This window comes from Syngnathus floridae, chromosome 10 (assembly GCF_059516105.1).
Source record: "Syngnathus floridae isolate MCC-2025c chromosome 10, RoL_Sflo_1.0, whole genome shotgun sequence".
Classification (NCBI taxonomy): Eukaryota; Metazoa; Chordata; class Actinopteri; order Syngnathiformes; family Syngnathidae; genus Syngnathus; species Syngnathus floridae.
In genome coordinates, this window is record NC_142422.1 from 4,925,132 (window position 1) to 4,947,546 (window position 22,415).

General features: G+C 41.6%; 1 protein-coding gene and 1 long non-coding RNA gene across 3 annotated transcripts; one reads left to right on the plus strand and one right to left on the minus strand.

Moving 5' to 3' along the window:
- Window positions 1-485: 485 nt before the first annotated feature.
- On the minus strand, window positions 486-22,274 carry aplp1 (amyloid beta precursor like protein 1). 2 transcript variants are annotated; one of them, XM_088387571.1, is made up of 17 exons: window positions 22,039-22,274; window positions 9,391-9,570; window positions 8,520-8,649; window positions 7,628-7,740; window positions 7,351-7,538; window positions 6,966-7,276; window positions 6,403-6,530; window positions 5,758-5,832; window positions 5,527-5,685; window positions 5,337-5,465; window positions 4,648-4,747; window positions 4,405-4,569; window positions 4,304-4,324; window positions 3,985-4,043; window positions 3,787-3,852; window positions 3,572-3,715; window positions 486-3,502 (listed from the first exon to the last, which is right to left on the minus strand). In XM_088387571.1, exons 1-17 carry the CDS (start codon window positions 22,102-22,104, stop codon window positions 3,404-3,406), a joined length of 2,133 nt encoding a protein of 710 aa, XP_088243697.1. In that variant the 5' UTR covers window positions 22,105-22,274; the 3' UTR covers window positions 486-3,403. The 2 variants fall into 2 exon arrangements, with proteins under 2 accessions (XP_088243697.1, XP_088243696.1); XM_088387570.1 differs by having other exon boundaries at window positions 4,405-4,572.
- LOC148392058 (uncharacterized) lies at window positions 9,967-21,840 on the plus strand. Its single transcript, XR_015860932.1, has 5 exons — window positions 9,967-10,419; window positions 11,028-11,107; window positions 11,404-11,468; window positions 18,782-18,882; window positions 21,601-21,840. It is a non-coding gene; the product is annotated as an uncharacterized LOC148392058 (long non-coding RNA).
- Window positions 22,275-22,415: the final 141 nt, after the last annotated feature.

The following is a 22,415-nucleotide window of genomic DNA, read 5'->3' on the forward strand; positions in this document are numbered from 1 at the left end:
CTGGACCCATCCTGTACTTCTAGAAACACAGCGCCCGACGAAAAACAACCAATTAGAGCTTTTTTTTTGAATGAATCAAAGCTTTAGGGAACTAAAGAAGCACACGTCTTGGTAAATATGAGTCACTTTACCACAGTGGACGTATGTGAGCTGTGGATTTCTGAGGAACCACAAGTCTGATGAATGTTGCCGGAGGCTAGACGAATAAAGTGTCACTGTATGGCCCACACAATCTTTTTTCACATGAATACAACTTGCTGTCATAGTTGTGGTCTAGATGAAGGGAACCTATGCGGTGTTTGTGACACTTGTTCATTTCTTTGTAATTTCTGAAGGAAATGTTGGTGAGGCCAACCACCCACTTGGTGCTTCAGCATCGGTGTCAAGGCTTCACTTACTTTCAATCTCCTGCTGAACAAACTTAATTGTGTGATGTTTCCTAAATATTATGTGTCTGATTTAAAAAAAAAATAGGAGCACAATAGTTTATGGGTCATTCAGTTTTATTACACTATTAATCAGCTTGGTATGTGTTTTTTTTTTTACAGCCTCCGATTGCTTGCAAGTACATTTACACAACAAAGAACACTTTTTGTCAAATTAGAGTATCTGCTTCTTGGTGCATTGGCTTTGGTTAGAGGATCGTAGAGGTGATGCAGAACCGGTGTTGCATTTTTCTCTGCACAAGCCAGGGATGAGTATAATAATCGATCCTTTGTCTGGAATTGATTGATGATTTTTATTTTGCCACTTGGAGCAAAATGGAGCGCGCAACTCAGTAGAGGCCTTTTTCCGATTTAAAATCTACCAGTTTGTTGTCTAAAAAAAAAAAAAAGCCCAGCAATGCAAAATTAAGCTATATCCAAGAAGAATATCAGGGGGGGCATTATTAAGAACATTTGTATTAAAAGAAAATTCCACCAATAATAAATAATTCATTCATTGGAAATGTAGTCAAACAGCCATCCCCAGCGCATACAGAGCAATTTGCTTGGATTGTGCTTAGTGCCACACTGTCACTGTCAATGAGGCTGCGTACACCCGACTACAATTCACATTTATCTTAAACATGTCATTATTTTACTATACAAGCTTCTAAAATGACACGTGAAAAGCATGACCCAACTGATTATTACGTCCAATATAAATAAAAAATACAATATAATTACATCCAAAACACAGCTTTGTAAAAAGCAATAACGCAGCAATTAAATGACATTTTTAATATTTCACAGCGGGGGGAGAATTGAACTGAGGACAACATGTATAAATGTGATTGGGGGATGGAGGGGGGGGAGTAACTACGGTATTACATACCTTACTACGTTTGCTAAATGCTGGTAGGGAACCTTTAGTGGTGTTTTTTTTGCGATCCAAATAAAAACAGGCAAGCTTATTCTCATCTATGGTTTCAGTAGTATCATTAAACTGTGGACATTCACTAACATAGCTGTACAAATTATACAAAGGCTGTGAGCGTAACACAGCCCGCCTCGTGAAACACACCATCACAGCTCCATCGTGCATGTGTGTGTTTTTGCATCATCTCCCAAAAAGGGGATTACCTGCACATCCTGCAACATGACCCTCTTAAGTGGCTTCGTAAAATGACACACAGCTAAGAGGAAAAAAAAAAAAAAGTATTAAAGCATCGACAGAGTGCTAATATTTTGTGTTAAGATGTCAAGACGAGTTGCTTAATGACATACTCTATCACTACTTAGAACTACGTGTGTTGTGTTTTTTTTTTTTTTTTTTTTTTTTAAAGGATTGAATACACACACTGACACAATATAATGCACTCTGTATTTTACACCTTCGACTTTTTAATTTCTTGACAGTCACCTGACAAATTATAAGCAGACTGCTACAAAGTATTGACGAGAGTGTCGACGCATGTGCCCGGGGGACGTCACTACTTTTGGGGGAAATGACAACGGGGAAAAAATAAAAGAACTAACTAAGGGAATGGAATCTCAACATCTACCTTAAATACATTCAGAAAGAAGTTACTGTGTCGTCTTGTGCTGGTTTTTTACAACAGTCCGTTTTCAATCAGCCATGTCAGGAAAATGCGTCTCCTTCTCGTTTACAGCACAATGCACTAGTTGATATATTATTCCGTTACACCGAATGAATTAAATAAACGTTTACCGGGACGTCTACTACTAAGGATACACTTGAGCCCAGGATTAATCTCACTTTTGACAAAATAAATAGTTATCTTCTGGCTGGATTGACACAAGAAAATTGGCTGAATGAAGTTTTGTCAAAAGATATTAATTTGGATGAATTAATCAAAATTATTCATCAATCCATTCTAGGTCGAAGGGAAGCAGAAGCTGACTTGGACAATTCACACTTACATTCACAGCTGAACAATTTACAGTCTTCAGGAAATGTACCAAGTGTGTTCTTGGAATGTGAACCTCAGTATACCAAGAAAAAAAAACAAAAACGTCTTGTGGTGGATTAAAATGATGTCGATGACATTCCAAGTAATGAGGATCTTTTAGAATGGCAAAAAGAAAAGTGTTGTGAAAATATAAAGGACTGAAAACTCAATAAATATTAATATCACTAACGCAGCTGCTTAAAATCAATTTCTGCTGTATCGTGTCATTTCCAGGCAGAAGATACTCATTCAACAAATAACTTTGAATCCAAACAGGGTATGAATCATTGGGCCTGTCTGATATTATTTACAGTTTCTATTTGGAACGGCGACTTTATAAGAAGCAGTGACGGGAACAATACAAATAGTTACAGCAGCTTCATACACCGAGTTGGCATGCTTTCATTAAACCTATATTCTGTTTTACAGTTATTAAATTTGCAGTACAAATCAACTTAATTACTAGTCTAAACGGAATACTTTGCTGTATATTTGCCAATTTATTCAAAACAAATGTGGGGCTGATACTCGGATATAAATAATATACTTTTAAAAATAATCTATATGATCTCATTGGGCGTTTTGAAGGGGAATCTAATTTAATTGGTCGTATGTGCTGCTACATGAGGATGAACGGGCTTGCCTAACGCACTCATCTACATGGATGCACTACTGTATCAATGAGATCATATAAAGTCGACTATGAAACAAAAACAATATTCGAAAGCATTATGCACCATTCAGATTGTGGTGTGTCGGTAGGTCAAGTCATGCCACTGTGATGATTGTTTCAATTTTTCTACAGTATGCAAATTACAGCAGTGTAATAATCACTATTCACATTTTGCTAATGATGATTGATGGAATTGGTCATTTACAATTGGTATGGACTAAAGACTGAGTTTATCCAGTTAATTAATATCTCAATGTTTTCAATCCATTACAGGCGGTATGTGTGTGTGTCGGTGCATCACCATGACGACGGGACGGAACCAACTTGCTACAACTTCAGTTCATCTGCTCAAAGAATTTGTAAGTGGGATTTTCGTAACCGTGGTTTTGCATTTTGGTGAGCTGTCGCTCCTCTGGGGTCAGCATGGGGTCCACCTGTTGGAGAAGTAGAAAAAAACTTAGCAAAAGTCCACGCTGGACCTAGTTGCGCTCCTTGGGTCCTACCTCGACGATGCCGTGGCTGATGGTGCCGTAGGGCTTCCTGCGCACCAGCAGCAGACTAATGACCATCACCATGGCGATGGCCACAGCCACCACCAGCAAACCCACCATGGCTCCACGGTTAAATGTCTCCAAGGCATCGGGTTGCTTTACAAAGAAAGATGCAAAGTGATGACCATGTTTTGGGCAATTTGTTTCGTTCATCGGGTCATTCTTACCAGTTCATCTCGCTCGATCTCATCGGGCTTGTAGACGACCTGTTTGAGCTCCACAGAGGTGTTGATCTATGAGGGAATTGTTAATTATTAACAATGGCATCACAAAAATAAAATTAAAATGCTACATTTCGGGATGGCTTAAAATCACAATATTTTGCTTTAAAAATATTAGTTGCATTTAAAAAAACAACATCCTACCTTTTCCTCATACTCATACGTAGGAGCCTTCTCAGATGGGGCGTAGTCATATTCATCTCCTGCAAATACCAAAACGCATCATCACACTGGCTTCAATTCAGATCTTATGAAGCAAGGTGTGATTAAATCATCCATCCATCCATTTTCCGAACAGATTATCTTTGATGCGGCAATGATTACTCGTCTTACATTCTTAAGAAAAATAATTCTATAAGATAGATAGACGTAGGATCAAGCTTAGTACAACCACTCTGTTTACTAAACGGCCATTTTTAAAATAGATGGACAGAAGCTAAATAAAAAATGAATCCTTGCTCACCTTTCTTATTCGATTGCAAGTCTGTAGCGACAAGGAGGAAAAACAATGTTAGAAAAATAAAACAGACTAATGCGAAAGATCTAAAACGACGCCATCCGTACCAACGCGGGGCGGATAAGGCCTGTTCTGGAATTCTCTCTCCTCTTCTTCCTCGTCATCCTTTTCTTCCTCGCTCTCGGCTGGCAGAAGCTCCTCGGTGGTGTGCGTTTCAGAGAAGGACGTTGTCATGAGCTCGCTGATGTCGCCCCGCTCTGCCCGTACTAGTTCTTCTACAAGGAAAACATAAAAGAATTTTAATTTTAATGTAACCTGTTGAATTTTTTTTCAATACTCTTCCAGCATACGGATATCATCGTGGAGCTCCTCGGCCAAGATAGGATCCTTGTAGAGAAGTGCCAGACTCTGGTTCATCCTCTCCTCGATAACATGAAGATGTGTGTACACCTGGAAAAAAGGATTTTGCAAGTGTTAAACAACAAGAACTGGACCCAGATGACAGTGTGAACTCAAAAAAGGTACAATAACATCCTTGTTATACTGTTTCATTAAGGTTTTAAAAATATTTTCATTTTTTTGTGTTTAAATTTGATCTATAAAAGCTTCCGCTTTATGGATTAATTCATTGATTCATTAATATTACTAAAGATATCACTAATTACATATTATGATTATTGGTATGAAAACCTGATGTGCTTGAGGAAAAAAAAGGCAGATTTGGAATTACTGAAAAAAATCACCCAAAAAATTTACTTGCATCACTGATAAAAAAAAATTAAAATGGAAAAAAAAAATGTTAACAAAAACTCGGAAGCGAACCAACTTCAGCGAAGAAATTGTGTTCGACATTGGAGACACTGCAGGATATTTTTTTTAATAACGTTGGTTCTGTAGTCAGCAAAATCTACCTTTGATCAAAGCTTCAAGAAGATCACTAGATCCTTTATCTTATTCTTTTAATCAGTTTATTGAAGTGACACCAAAAGCCCGTACGGGCTTTGCCATAGTCAGCAGTAAATCACAAAGCGTCACGCACCTGGAATTTCATCTGCTCAGCCTTCTGCGGGTCTACAGCCACAATATGCTGGTAGTGCCTGAGCGTATGTCTGCGGTCCTTCTGCTCGGCCGCCATGTAGCGCTTGAGAGCCTGCAGCACTCGCTCGGGCTGCAAGAAATGTTTCAATGCGGCCATTTTGCGACGCTGGGCTTGCTTTTGATTTTCCTACCTGTGGCTCGTCAGACTGGACTGCGGTCAGGTAGTTCTCCAGGGCCATGCGGCGGTTGTTGTTGAGTATGGACTCCACTCTGGCCAGATGAGTTTCCACCAGCCTCTGCCTCTCGCCCGCCACTTGTTCCTCAAGCGTCTGCAGCACGGACTGGAAGTGCTGCAGATGGATGATAATGGAATAAAATGGCAGCCAAGAAAGCATCTCTGCCATCCCAACTGATTTAATTACCTCATTTAGGGCTTGCTGTTCTGACTTTGGCAGATTCTTTGACTCGTTGTCTGCCTCCGCCCACTCCTTCATGATCTAGCAAATGGAAAACTTTCAAGTCAGAAAACAGGCACATCGACTATTTCCATTGAAACTACATAGGCATGGTCATAGACTTATCATATTGGGGGGAAAGCCCAAAATGATTCAGAGCCTGATACAGGTGTCAAACTCAAGGCCCGGGGGCCAGATACGGGCCACCACGTCATTTTATGTGGCTCGCGAAGACGTATTTTTCATCGACTTTGTATCATTACAAATTGTCTTCACTTTTTAAAAATTGCTAGCAATTGCTTTTCATCTTTTTCAACTATTTGAATGGTTTTTTACGAATCTCTTATTTCAAAACTGGTTATTCATCAGTTTGTCCTATAGCCTATACTGTAAATAATATAAGGCGTTGACAGTCATAATGGCTCTCCGAGGGAAAGTATGACTACAATGCAGCCCGCCACAAAAATGAATTTGACACCCTTGCACTAAAAGCCAATAGGTGGCAATAATGCAGAAGAAGAATCCCATTGACTCGGAATACTCAAAACGGTGCAAAAAGTAAAGCGGAACTTTATAATCCTGTTTTGGTTGCCCCCAACCTGTGAAATCTACCTCATTGATGCGCTTCATTCGCCGTTCCTCCAGGTCTGTTTTGGCACGCAGGAAGTTGGCATGCTCCGTGTCGTCCACCGGCTTCTCGAAGTAAACATCTACGCCATCTGTGGGTCGAGTGGTTGTCACTGCGATGGGGGGGGGACAGGAAATAGAGGTAATTGTTTTCACTTTGCATGACTTTTAAAGTTTCAAATTACAGTGCATAAAGGAAAATATTCACCTTTTCTGCCCACATTTTATTATTATTCCAAAATGTAATGTTTTTTTTTCTCCACAATGTGACACAAAATTATGATTTTTTTTACTTTATCGAGGCAACTTTGGTATCAATTGCAGTCACGTTTTTAAAAAAAAAAAATTAATAGCACACCTATCTCTGGGCAGATTTCAGAGAGGCTTCCATGAACCTTTTAATTAAAAATTAACCATACAGCCCTGATTGGTGGAATTTCTAAACTATTGTGTGTTCCACCAATGAGAAAAAATGAAGCACAAAATCAGCCCAATAATAATCACAACATCAGTCATTGTTGTGCTTTAAAGATGGAATGAGTAAGTACCGCTGTCTCCTTTCATCAGAGGTGGTGACGTTGTGGCTTTGTAGTTTTTATCATAGTAGGACGAATCCAGATAATCCGACGTCTGGTAGGGGCCCGAGTCGATGGGGTATTCGTACTTCTCTGGGTTTCTCACTGCTATGGGCTCCTCCTCATCCTCCTCCTCCACCGGCTCTTCATCTACCTCATCCTCTTCATCCTCATCCACCTCCTCTTCATCTTCCTCCACCACCTCGTCATCTTCATCATCCATGTCGGTCTCGTACATGTCGGTGTCGGGGGATGGGCTCGGAGTGGGTTCAATCACTTTGGCACTGTAGGAATAAAAAGCGATGATCATACGTTCCGTCGAGATGTAACCAAGTTGAGTCAGTCAGTGGTGTCTTACACAGGATTAAGTATTCCGTGATTCTGTGAGATCTGGTGGCCATTGAGGAGTTCTCTCTCCTCCAATTCGGCCTTACCGCTGGTGCTGCTTCGACCTGGGCAGCATACATACTCCACCCCGCGGAAATTTTCTCCGCACGGCAAAAGCATTCCGTAACTGTGAAGCTCCAGATTGTCTACGATGCACGCCTTAAGGAGAAAAACATTCCGGTTGTCCTCCAATGCTTTACCGACACATATTATGTAAACATCGCGAGCTGCCGTGTAAAGTATCACACCTCTTTGGCAATGTTGTGCCAGTACACGTAACTCTCGCAGGCATCCATCTTCTCCTGGTGGAGGAAACGGCATCGGTCTGGAACCAGCAGGGCCTCGCTTACATACTCACCTTCTGTACCAACACAAAGCGGGGGTAGTGTGAGAATCATCCATGCTATAGTTCTGGTTTGGATTCACAGGAGTCCAAACTGTTACCCAGGCTTAATTTAAATATATTTTCTCTTGGTCTCTCGCTCTCAAAGTAATCAAAGACCTGAATATTGACTGTCTCAAAATGATTAAACCACCTCAAGATGCTCTCCAAGTGGCTGTAATCTAATGAACGGACGTGACCGTGGACACTGATCAGAAAAATCATCTCTTGTCCTTTCAGTCACGACAAATTTATGATCATAAAAATAAATCCCAGACAAAGCCCCATTTCATCACATCCTTGATGTCTTTAAATTTTTGCATGCCAAAATTTTATAGTCCTATAGACTGCAAAATAAGCAATATGCTATTTATGCTATATTTGAATTAAGATGTGTGCTTTGTGCTGCTAGCTCATGACCATTTCCTTTTTAGCTTGTTCATGTATTAGCTAAATTCTGTTTCTCTGTGTGATGTGAACAAAAAATAGGAAAAAACAGTGCCAACCTAAATGCAGTGCTGGAGCTAGGAGGGGACACTGCCCCCTACTGAAATGCTTGAACCTCCCCCACCGAGTGCTAGACCAGATAATTGACTTTTGGGTATTTTCCAATTTTTCTGGGAATTTCTTTCCACATTTCCACCCATTCCCAGAAGCATATTTTTGGGGTTTGTAAAAAAGTCATCTCTCCTTATAACAATACATTGCATATTATGCATTTGTCTAATTTCTATCCCAGTAGTCAGTTTGGTTCTTACCTAGGCAGCGATAGGGCACCACTATGAAGGGGCGTGCCTGGCAGTGGCTCCATCCTTTCTTACACCAGTAAGGGATGTTCACAGGACTTTTTGCCTCCTCTACGTGGGAGATGGAAAGCGCTGGGTACATCTGGTCGTGCAGGTCCATGCAAAGATGGAAGAGAGATGGATGGGCATAGCAGAGGGAATGAAGAGAAGAGGAGGGGACATTTGGTCAGAGGACAGGTTGAAGGATTTTGGTGGGGTACAGGGAGAAGACTTTATAAGGGAAAGACTCATGCACCTTTATCACACCATGCAAGTACCATCTTGTTACTGTCTTTCTAATTAGTCATTACTTTGAATAACTGGCAAAAAATACGACGATAAAGATAGAGTCGCCCCCTGAGATTTATTGAGCAGATGTCAACAAATGTAGAACACATTATGAGTCATTTAATAACAAGGATGCTTTGGGTCTATGTGTGCATATTGTGGCCACCAGGTGGCGCTTGGTTGCCCTTTCCTCTAAAATACATGCAGTGCGGAAGGGGGGGTTAATTTTGTGATTATCATATAATGAGTACAGAAATTAGGAAAAGAGGATAATGTAATATTTAGAAAAAATCAAATTGTGTGATTAGTGAAATTTTTATTACATTTTTTATTTTTATTTATTATATAATAATTGTAAATGAATTTATAAATACATTATGTAGAATATCATATATATATATATATAATTCAATTATTATATAATAATTGTAAATTAATTAATAAATAAATTACGTAGAATATTGTAATAAAATATAATATTGTGTATTCCCAAAATTTCCTTGTAATACAGTATTGGCCCAAAATGTCCCTGTCACTTTTTTTTTCTCAAGCCTACCTCCTGACAGTAGGAGAGAATTTCACTGGGATCTTTGAAGCAGTCCTTGCGGCCTTGAGGGTCCGGCTCCCACTGGCCCGTCTGCGGGTTCATGTGCAAGAGCTGACGGCCACAGAACATTGCAATCTGCGGTTCTGCCACCTGGGGGCTGGGGCCATTCACCTCGCTCATAGACAGGGCCTGGAGGAGAGGAGGAGGGAGACAAAGGAGATGAGGACGAGTCGATACAAACCCAGTGACAGATAATAGTGAAGCTGATCTAGGGGCAAGTGGGCCTCACGGATAATTGGTAGATGCACTCTAGCAATAAACCCGGCACTGAGGCACTGACCGGGGGGGGAGATATCAAAACAGGAAAGTTAAACTAATGCACCGGGGGATCGAGCTTTAAAAGGATATTGACAGAACTCAAAGTCACGGAAGATCTATTGATAGCTCAGTTTAAAAAAAACAACCAATAAGAAGCTCAGTTTATTGCCGCATTTGCCGGGAGCACCGAGAGTTGAGGCGTGCAGGATGTAAATATATGCAATCTAATAAACATTCAGTATAAAATATAGTTTCCTATGAGTGCACGGCAGCCTTCTTGGATGTTGTTATTGATCGTGGAATATGTTGCCTCCACCCTGGGAGGACCCCAGGGACCTCGCACAGAGGAACAAACGGGCGCTCGAGCTGGGAGTCAGGTGTTAAATCTTACTCATTGACCCGTGAGCCACTTCACTACATTAACAACACAGTGCACACCAGCACAAAAGAGTCCAAATGCATTCACAGACACGTACAGTGTGGCACCAAGAACAATAGCACAGCTTCACGAAGGCCACACAAAATTGGTTTACGAATGCAGAACACGATGAACATTAAATCAAATTTGCAAAATCATCTGAGAAAAAATAAATAAAAAAATAGGGTCCTTTGTATAGCGGCAATCTTTTCATGTCTGCAGACGGACTTGGGAGATAGAGATGACAGGGAGGCTGGAAGCAGCGCTGAGCCAATTAGAAGAGAGTTGCCCGGAGGAAGAAAGTGAGAAGAAAAAAAAAAGAGAGATGAGAGTGATGCCTGATCAAAGAAAACGCAGCTTGGGCCGGCTTGCAGCTCAACTGTTTGAAGTTCTCATTAAAATTCACAGTGATCATTTTACATTACTGTACTTCCTATAGGGTAAATAAATTACATATGAACAAATAGCTTACAGGTGTCCCAGTAGAAGCCGTGGTCAACTTTGAACAGAGCAATATAGGCCCTGATTGGTTATATAATTGCTAGAAACTTCAAATTAAAAATTACAATTTTTTTTTTTTTACCTAAATGTTTTTAAACCTGTGTTGGAAAAATTTGCTGTGCTTAAAGCAAGAAGAGAAAAAGCCACTTTGCGTCTCCCGCTGTGGATACTATTGCTTTGTCATGTGGGCTTTCCAAACAATCTTGCCTTTTAAAATAACAACTCTACTGCCAATGGAAAAAAAAAAAAAAAAAGCTTCTTGGATCTTGGCCCTTGCTTCTATCTTCATCTTGGCAGGCGACTTCTCTCACGCCGGCTCCCTTGCAAGTAGCTGCTCATCCAAATTAGAAAGTGAAATAAGTGCTTGTTTGACTTTTATTGACGCTGTTGTATGCCTTCATTGCTTAAGGAATGCATTTGCTGAGCTTGCTGTCCTGTGAAGCTGCTGAGCTGACGTCTGAGCAAGTATCTCTGTTTGACGTGGGCAAGGTCAGTACTTCCGGATATTTGAGAAGATAACCCCCCACACCCCGCCACCCCCAAGGTCCAACCTCTCTCATTTTGCTTGTGCACTCGCCGAAAATCAATGCAGAATGACTGCAACTGAATCACCCCCCCTCCCCCCTCCAATCAATAGGAGTCCATAAGGAGCACGAGGCTCCCGACTTCCATGACAGCAAAGCTGCACTCCAACCTGATCTCGGATCAGATTAGATGTCCCTGTTAAGTAAGAACCTCTTTTAAAATGCTCACTTTTGTTTATTTTTATTTTTTTCCCCCCACAGCTTGTCCCAAAAGCCTCCTGCTGGTTGGTGACCCAGTTCGAAATCACACGCATCTCCAAATGCTGGTAAGCAAGAACAACGCAGCAAACATCACACGCGGCAATGACGTAGTAGCTGACTCCATTTTGCCTCATTTGCATAATCGTCAATATTATTAATAAACAATTATTAGTCCGGGTTAGATCCAGATGAAAACAAACGGAAATATTATCAGACTTGTCCTGTGGGTGTCCCAAAATCTTAGTTAAGCCAACATATCATCTGGTGGTGCTGAGTGAATTGCGCCAGCGGGCCGACACAAGAGTGCTGCATCATTAATAAAGCGATGCTGATAGAAAAGTGGAGACGTGCATTGACTTTCTGCCTCGCTTTTTGCTGTGCTTGGCTTCTTTGTTTGCTCTCATGATTTTTCGTTTCTACCCGAGAGCTGTGCATGTACTACAACTTCTCCATAGCAGGAAGCGTTGCTAACAAACAAAATGTTCCCACAGGGATAATAAGGCACTCAACCACAGAAGTTGCAGTACAAATGTGTGGCTATGTTTAATTAGAAGCTGCACTTAAAGCCCGGGTTGGAAGAACACTGGAAGACACATTCTTCCAGCAACTTGGACATGTTTGAGTTCAAGCCCGAGCAGTAGATTTATTTATTTTTTCCTCGGGCATCATTCCCCCCCTCGCTCAAATTAAATTTGCAGCACCTGTTCCATCCTTCTGTTGCAGCATGACTTCATCCTCTTTAATGATGCAATCTCTCGACGCTGGCAGGCAAGCCGGGGCAGGAGAGGCGTAGCGGAAAAGCCCACCTATCATTTGTCACCTATTACAATCTCTTTCCTTCCTTCCACCATTCCATAAATGCACCACCGTCAGAGAATCATGCCGTTGTCTTGCTAAATGCTACACACGCTTTAGTGTTACAGAAACAGAGATAAGACCAAACAATCAATTTTTCAAAAAAATCCCCCTCCATTGCAGAGGTTCCGTTTTGGTTCAAATGCTGATGGATGGATAGGATGGATGGATGGATGGATGGATGGATGGATGGATGGATGGATGGATGGATGGATGGATGGATGAATGGATAGATGGATGGATGGATGGATGGATTGATGGGTTTTGGCTGGGCCTTGGATGGGCTTGGATGGATGGATGGATGGATGGATGGATGGATGGATGGATGGATGGATGGATGGATGGATGGATGGATGGATGGATGGATGGATAATGGATGGATGGATGGATGGATGGATGATTAAGCTGTGCATGCACGAAACATGCATATATGTCTTGTACTCAAAGCCAGCTTGATTGGTGGTTGTCCCTAATCTCAAAACGCCTCCTTCCATATTTCTTTATATTCCCTTCCCCCCCGCCATTATGAGCAAGCAGTCCGTATTTAATATCGCTCCATCCTTACAGCTTTGACACAATATGTGACACGCCGCTGCTTCCACCTCGACAACGCCCCACCTGGATCCCGCTCCCTCGGACACTGCTAAATGACCCGAGAGATTTGTGAGCTTTCATCGCTGTAATCATGTTAGTTAATTATTCATAGACTCCATCAGACGTCTTCCTGATGCGGTATGCATTTACCAGAGAGCGGTAACATTAGTCTGAGGGCCTCTCATTGAGCGGGAGGGGACAAAGGAGGAAGAAGCTCTGAATATTGAAACTCATTATTATCCATCTCTGACTGAAGACTAATTGAATACATTCATTTTCTATTCAGAGGAGAGTGAACGGAACATTACGCATTGTGTTCCACCTTTTGTGCCGTTGCATAATCCCACGGCAATTGATCAAAAAGTGTCTAAAATTCGAGTCGAGTATAACCTCTAAAGTCAAACTCAATCCGTTCCAACTGAGACCTTCCATATCTAATGCACAGGTATCAAACTCGAGGCCCGGGGGTCAGATGCGGCCCGCCACATCGCTTTATGTGGCCCGCGGAAACAAATTGTGCATCAAATTCATGTATCATTGCAAACTATTTTTAAAATAGTTTAACAGTTTTTACTAGTCTGATTTGAAAATGAGTTATTTGTCAGTTTGTTTTGTATCTTATACCGTATATATTATGGAAAAATTGAATTTGACACTCCCGCAATAATGTAAAGCTGCCACATTCGATACATACGGCAACTCACTGCGCTTCACACAAACAGACACAAAAACGAAAAGAACTTCCACGTTGGGCGTATAGCGACATGCTAACTTCCAGTCGGCATGGAAACGCATAGCGACAACATGAGAAACGTGTTAAAACTCACAGGCGAGTCGACGCCGTACATGGCGGTACACCTCAGTGTTGGCTGGTCTATCTATTACATAACCCATCGTGATCACGCATTTGACGATTATTTTTTTAGTCAGATGGTGTCCCAGTAGCTTGTAACATATTGACGGTGTTATGCCACCAGAACTACTTCATGCCTTGCCAAGCATAAGGTCCGTTCTAGTTCTTCGCCCATCATCATCATCAGCAAACAATTCTTTCAACTTATCTTTAAAGTTTCCACTGTACATTATTTGATGAATGCAATGCCAAGCTTTTTCGCATTTACAGGCAAAATATGTACCGCCATGATAGCTTTCTCTAAATCCAGCCTCATCGGGCCAGATTACAACAGTCCAGCTTCCAGCTGAGCCCAGTGGGAGCAGATGGCCCCATAATCGCTAAGGTTCATGCCGGTTCTCAAACAGCAGCCAAAACGGGCTCCTGATATTTATTTGCAAATAGCGGCCGGGAATCCCACGATATAATTTTGTAGCACAAATATGTGTGGATTGTTACACATCCAATGTCATTACTGCGGCAACTCTTCTTTTAATGTGCAAAGAGGAGTCATTTGATTATGTGCCCATCATATGGATGAGGCTACGTTTTTACACGGAGCTGCTCTCATCAGAAGTGACAAATCCTTCCCGTGGTGCTACTTTGCAAATAGCGAGAGTAATAAGGGATGAATTCCCACATGATCGTGCGAGATAAGAGAATTGACTGATGAATGATGGGAGCGCACTTGATGCCCAAGGGTGCTGAGACTTCACTTTGCAGGGATGACACTCCCATGATTCATGATTAAAAAAAAAATCATGTTCATGCATGCCCTCTCTTTAACCTTATCTTCTGCTAATACGGTCCACAAATTTGTCATCTATTATATTATCAAGTCAGATCAACGCAGAAAAAAAAATCTTAATTTTCGATCCGTTTGTGAGTAATATTCAAGTGATCCAAGCCATGCCTCCTGTTCCACCCACGTTTCAAAAAGTGAGTCGTATGCAGCCATGACGCCGCCGAGCATGACAAAAACACAACAAAGACATTTTTGAACAAATCACGGCCGCCTGTCGAGAGCGTGGGAGGCAAAACGCTGCATAATAACATCTCCTAAATCCAAACCAGGAAATGCATATGAATTTACCCAAACAAAAAATGATTTTGTCTTGTATTGGTTTTCTCGTCGATTTTATTTTGTGCAATTACATAACCAACGCCGCTAAAGCTCCATCCCAGTTAAGCAAGACAACATGGGAGTGCCAACATGTTAATGCTGAACGCTGAGAGCCCGCAGATGTGATTTCAAGCTGAAGCGCTACCTCGGGGGGATTGAAAGAATCAAAGGCTTAGCGGAGATTTCTCTGCTGCAGGTCGGCTGAAATTTTCTACAGGCAGATTGGAATGTATACAATGCGAACGACCAGCCAACCGTCTTTTGTAACTGTTCAGCCATAAATACAAAGAATATTGGCTCAACTGTTTGCATCCCTATTATGAGAGAAATAGTATAAATAAAATAATGAACAAATATATATTAATAAAATAAAATCATATAAAATAATATAAATAAATAAATATTACATTATATATATGATCATGCTTTGTTTGTATGCAGTGCATAATAGCATGTAAGTAGATTAAAAGGAATAAGTCATCTTATTTCTTTTAATGGCCTCCTGAACAAATTGCTGTTTACGGAAATTAAATAAAAGGCCCGATAAGGATTTAAAGCCTTTCCACTAAAAGCCTTGACATGCATATGGTCAGCTATTAAAGTGACAGACAGCCCCTAGTTTATTTTTATACTTACACTATGTGGCGTATATACGTGTCAGAGTATAATAACCTGCCGAGGGAGAACGGGTGCAGCAAAAGGGGGGGTCGGGGGTTAAAACATTCATATATCTTTCTCCTTTTCGCCTCATATTTATGCATGCTTTCAATTGCAATCTCATCATGCCACTCCCCCGGGAGTCTGTCTGCGAGATGCATTTTATGGAAATGAAGCTTTCACTTTATAAATGGGATACAGTGCATTCTGCGAGGGGCTCATAAAGAGAAGGGGGGGGGGGGCAAACTGGTGGGTGTCACCATTGCTATTATGATATTGCCAAACCAATAACAATGTTATCATTTAGAGGTAAAAGCAACGAGTGACAATATTAATTTGATACAATTGTGTGGCACAAATATCATAAAATGATTGTTCCACGTTGTCAGTCATTTTTCATTTCAGTGTGTAAGTGTCAGTCTTGCATGTTTACAAAGGGGGGAGGGGTCGAGCTGAAGAGCAACTTGATGCGGCGCTCACGTTTCACATTAGCCCCCGCTCACTTGCCCATGAACACCCGTCTCATTTTTAGCCCTCTACTTCATGTTCCTCAGCATCACTTGGCCACTGAGGTTGGTTTCCATGGTAACACCACCCACAGGAGCAGGCTACCTTCCCTGTTACCGTAGCAACTGGTTCCCTACAGACCTTCCTGCATGTCACTCAGTCTCCCTCTCGCTTTCTCTCTCTCTTTTGCACGTAAACAGTCCTTCCTCCCTCTGTTTTGTTTCACCAACGAGTCCACATATGTTATTTGACTGGACGTTCTCGCCTCAGTAAGTCAATGATCACCCACCTAATGGTTGCTTCTGCGTTCCGCCTCCCTGCCTGCTGCTTGTTTACATGCCTTTTAAATGACTCATTCTTTCCTAGGCCCTATTAAAATGAAACTAAAATGAAACATCAATAATATCACAAACACTAATAAGAACGCGACGGTATGTAATTTTCTCTACCTCCTGATTGGCTGAAGGTGATCTTCTAGGTCGGTGCACCCAGGATTCATTTGCTGAGTTAAAAAAAAAAGTCTCAGATGCTCTAAGTTTCATGCTGAGTTAGACTCGACTCGAAAATAGTGCCCCTGATGTGTGTGTGAATAGTTGCCACATAATTAAAAGTGGACCACAAGGTTTATCCAACCTAAAAAGGAAAGACTATTTATTATTTTCCTTGCTTGCCCAAGGGGATTCGTGGCCTGGCTCAATTTTGGTGGTTATGAACCGCTGATGTAGAGAAAAAGTTCAAAATGCAAACTTTGTACACAAAGTTCCATCTGTGCAAAGTGAAATGAAAAATATGCCGGGTCAACTGCCGGAAGCTCGGTCTCACCGGCCATGGAGTCAATTACTGTGGGAACATTGGGTCTCGAGAAAGAGGAAAATGTGAAATTCTCATTCGTTCATCCAAAAGCACTTCTCACAAGGAATTGCTTTCCATATTCTGAAAGAGACTTAAAATGTCCGACAACGAGGCTTTTGTTTGCCATCATAGTCATCTAGCATATCAAATTGACCTGATGTGGGAAACGCGGCAGCACACTAAAATGCTGACAATCCAGATTTGGATGAACACCAGAATTTGGGATTTGGGTCAGGATGTTAATTCATTGGGTCGTGCCACAACAACAGCACGATTTTTTTTTCCCCTCAACATCTGCACATAAGTTTTGAAGTTATCCTGAGGTTGGGAGCTTTGTATAATACAAACATACAAAATCTTCTGTGGATTGAGTTGATAAAACAGAGTTCACAGTTTGAATAATTAAAAAAATAAATAAATAAATAAAATAAAATAAAATAAAAATTAAAAAAAAATAATTAATAAATAAAACCAAAAAATAAATAAAACCAAAATAAAAAAATGAAAGTAAACATTTAAAATAAAAAAATCAACGATAGCGAGAGTAAAAATGTCACATTTAAGTGAGGGGTAACGAGGACCTCTGGGATGTGGCAGACGAGGCAAAGGGGGACTGGAGGTGAGAGCCAGACTATGGGATTTTCTACTGTTGGGGGGGGGGGGCAGGAGGTGGGCTGAGGGAGTGAGAGGACTCCGCTAAAAGAGTGCGTGACGAGCAGGAGCTCAGTCTTCTCCACGGCCTTCAATAATTCATGCGGCCTCTCCTGTGGCCCCATCGTTCTATAGCAGTCGCTAAGGTGTACACTATGCAGGGATGCGGAAAAAATAACGCTTGTCTTTTCTCAACAACCACAACAATATGCACTAGCTAACCCACCAATTACACATTCCCAAAACCCTGCAGTAAAGAATGTACCATTTTTCTTTTATACAAGCACCGCCGTCCCCCTCCCCATCTCATTTCATAGCCACCTCTGAATACATGCTTATGACAAAGATGGATGTCTTTGCTCTCCCAGCTGCTGGATCTCAAATAGGGCTGGTTTCCATTAACATGCACTCCACCCTGCAACCCACATAACTCTCTCTCTCTCGCTCTCCCTCTCTCTCCCTCCTTCATCTCGCAAATCCTCCACAGCACCAGAGCAAAAGCCTTTTCTCACCAGTCAGCCCTCCATCTATTTAGCCGTGGCCCCACCCCACCCCCTTTTTCTTTTTTACATGGAGGGCAAGTGTTATCACAGAACTGCAGATGTTTTCAAAGGGCCCTCCTTTAAACCTTCAGCTGGCAGCTGCAGGACCAAACATCTCGCTTTGCCCTTGAATTGAACTGAAACCCGAGGAAGCTATGCGGGGTGTGAAGACTTTACGTGCCGCTGATATCTTTGCCCTGCGAGACTCCAGAGCCAGATGAGATTAGGAATGGCTCGCCCCGTATCGCGTGCAGACAAACATCTAAAACCAGATTTGAAAAGATACATAAGTATCGAATCTTCTGCCTTTACAAAGCGAATAATAACTCAGTCACATAGATATTTATCAAGCGCCGCCATCTTCAATTAGCAAAACGCAATCCCAAGTCCGGGCCACGTCAAGGTCTAATGCGGAACCAAGGTTAATTGCCGTTAAATCAAGATTAACCACTGCATGTTTCCTGTCACATGCTATTTTATTTCCTCTCCAAGTCTGCAGTACAGATCTGTTTGGACCATGTGACCAAAATAAGCCAATCAAATTGTTTGTTTGCCAGAAGAACCCTAACCCAAGAGGCTTGCTACATCCTGGGTAGTTGCCAGCATCACAAAAAACAAATAAATATTTTAAGTACAGCCAGAGCGAGGAGATAGCAACATGGCTTATGTGCTGCATATTAACAATAATTCTTTCCTGTGTTTCAGTGCCGCTGCGTGTTTACGATGACCCTGCACGTTTAAGCCATTTGTGTGCATGTGTATCTCCAAAAGCTTAAGGGGGGGGAGCCAGATACACAGAAGAGGAGGTAAGATATAAGATGCCCACTGGCACTCGGATATAGTTGAGAGTAGCAAGCACACAGGAATCCATTAGTGGAACCTGATTATCTCTTAGCTCCAAAATTAATTAAATGAAGGGGCGGGGCCGTGTGCCTGTTTGTGTGTGAGACAGCGTAAGAGAAAAATCTGCTTGTTCTCTTCTTTTCTTGGCCCAAATCCTTGCATTGAAAGGCAGATGCTTGTATTCCAGAGTTAAGCCCGACATTTTCTGCTCGTGATGAAGATGGAGGTGGTGGGGGCTGTTTGCTGATTTTATGACTCACTCATTTTTATTGCATTTCTTCTTCTCGTCTCTCTTTGGCACATCACGCCTCTGTTTCAGCTTGACTTGGAAAACGATCAAATTGGTTTTGTTTTGGAGGTATGGCTTGTCGTCATTAGGGTTGGTGTCTCGTCACACTCACATTCGCACCAATTAACAAGTCGCAGGCTAACATGCACGTTTAGGGAAAACTCATGCAAAATGGTAAAGTCACAACTGTGACTCAGACATGCTAACTACAATTGCCCAAATTGTGAATCTTACATAAATACAGTAAATGCATGTTAACACAGCTTCACACTCAATACCAGTAAAAGAAAAAAAAAAACAATTTCAGACTAAGAATAGCTTTTTTATTATCTCTGCCAAATGCCAAAGCTGTTACACACGGAAAGCTTTTATCCTCCAATGTGCATCTAAATTCAACATCTATCCTCCCATTACTGAACTACTTCAAAACTAGCACCCAAATTATCATATTTGAAGCATCAACCTTTTCCAAGCATATGTTTATATGTCAGCACAATTAAGGTTTACATCCATCTACTCCCATTTATTTTCTATGCAGCTCGTCCTCATGAGGGTCACGGGAAAGCTGGAGCCAATCCCAGACTGACTTTAGATGAGAGGCGGGGTATGCCCTGGGCTGGACGCCACACAAATTATCCAACCACTTTCCATTCAATTATGGCAAACAAGATCCCTTTGTCGTGGCTCCCTACAATAAAAATGTGGTTAAAATCTTTATTTTGTAACCTGGATTGGAGACAAGTGACCAAGTGCCACCATTCAGTAAAATACAGTAGTATAGTAGATGTAAATGTTCATGAAAATAAAATTGCTCGTCTTTCTAGTGGTATTAACACCGCACTTTGAAAATCACCGTTCAAAATCCACGTCATAGCAAAAGAAGACAAAAATCATTCCTGTTTACGAATGCGCTTCATTGACCCCGTGCAGAGGCCGCCATATTGACATTGACGCCCTTCCCTGCTAATGTTGAACTAGATTGTTCTCTCACAAGTTCCCAAGCAGCCCGTGAAGGTGATAATATTTGTCGTCTTCTCAGGGAAGACCTTTCCTGTCATGATGAGCGCCACTCACAGCTAAACGAAGCCATAACGTAACGTTATTTATATGACAAGCGAGCCACAGTGCGTCTTAAAAAATAAAGGATGTACTTCGTTGAGGGACTCTACCAATAAACGGGAGTTATTTCTCAACGCAGTGCAGTAATAAATTAAAAAGCCGTGCCACAAAAAGGGAGGATTGCAGCAAATTTGCCCCATTCACACATCTCAGACGCACGCTGAGTAAATCAAGGCAAGCTGACACTTCTATTACGACTAATACGCGGGGTAATCCAGCTAGCCGACCCTCTCGCCGTGTAATCTTCGCTATATAAACCTTCATGGGCAGGTCTGTGTATGTGCGCTCCTCCTCATCCTCCTCAATGTTACAGTAATCCCTCTAAGGCTCTTACACATGTGAAATTATTTAAGTATGAAAAGGAATCACGTCACCCCGCTGTTACAGACTCACTAGGGGGAAAGATGGCTAATAAATAAACAAATCCTTTGACAAAAAAAGGGAGCAAGGGGGAGGCTGACTTTAGTCACTCTTCGTTTTTGGCATTTGACATCAGCATCATCTCAAGCGGGGGACATCGTGACTCAACCAACGTCACCGTCACCTCTTGACAAATACACACACGCTCAGAACGAAAAAAAAAAGCAAATAGAAGTTCTTTTACAAAGGAGATGATGGCAATGAAATATAAGGCTGAGTCCTAATACTTAATCGATCATCTTGAATAAAATGATCAATATGTGACTACTCTAAAATTTAGTAGCTGAACAAATTAGTGCCCCCCTGGCCTCATTGAAATTTAATAAGAGCTGTGTTGAAAAGAAAAATTCTGTCGAATCAGCATTTATTTAACATTATGTTTATTATTGTATTTATAAGTTTAGTGATAATAAAAAGGTCTATATTCCATTGATGTGTGCATTCTCATCAAAATGTAATTGGAAGAATCTTAAACAATTGTGAATAGGTGGTTGCCCCTATACTAACTCTAATCCATAAAAAACATTAAATCCTTGTGGGAGGTAATAAAGGTACAGTGCATACAGCTTTGGGCCTGCTACGTGGAGATGAGATGGGAGAGAGAGGTCGAGGTAGCCCATTGATCTGCAGTTCTCCACTTCATCCATCTTCTCTATACGTACTTAGTGATGAAGACAGATTTCCCACAGATTGACCCTGGGCTTTCTTATTTTAACTCTACGCAGCAAAACGTGCATGAATTCAAATGCATCTTGATGCGAAGCAGGGAAACCTTGTAATATTTCTTGTACTACAACCTTCAAATGTCTTTTCACTGTCACGACAGTGATTGAATATGCATGGCCATTTCCAGGGCCGAGGAGGAGCAGCCATCCTCTCCAGATGAAAAGCGTGTGTCTTCCTTGTGACAGGAGCAGATGGAGAGACAAGGAGAAGCTGTTTGATGTCCATCCTCCCACCATCTTCCATATCAGATGCAGGCCGCCTTGTGCTTGACGCAGCCAGCCAAATAGTCACAAGACAACGTTTCTTCTTTGTTCAATTATAATCTTCTATCTATAGCGTGTGATAAAATTACACTTTGGATTTTGCACAGTCACAGTTGTGTGTTGTGTCATCATCACTCGGGGAGCTGCAGGATGCGTGTACTCATTAAATCTCGGCATGAGTGTCACAAATAGTGAAGTGCGTTAGAGAGTAGTAAAACCATATTAACGCTGCAATCATGTGTGTAGTTTCAAAAAAAAAAAAAAGGAAAGAAACGAGAAACGTATTTGCACCATAGTCTTACCTCGACGTTTCCCTTTGCGTACAAAGACAGCACGGCCAGCAAAATTGGAATTGAGGATTGTCCCATTTTTGTTGTCCTCCCTTTGCTGTTGTTTTCAGTCGACCGAGTAACTAGAGTAAAACGAGTGAGTCCAACATAAGATCAGCCGATATGATGCTCCTGAGACACCTCCTGCGTCTCCGCGTCCAGTCGCAGTGTGGCTGGATGTGGATCATCCGCGACTCGCAGAACCAAGCCCTCTTTCTGCGGCTATTTATTACAGGCTTGAGCGTGAGAGGAACGTTCCGCTTGGCAAAGGGCGTCATCTAGTGGTTATATATTGACACTGCATTTGAAATGCAGTCGGGTTCAACTGTAGGAGAAAAAAAATATGAATG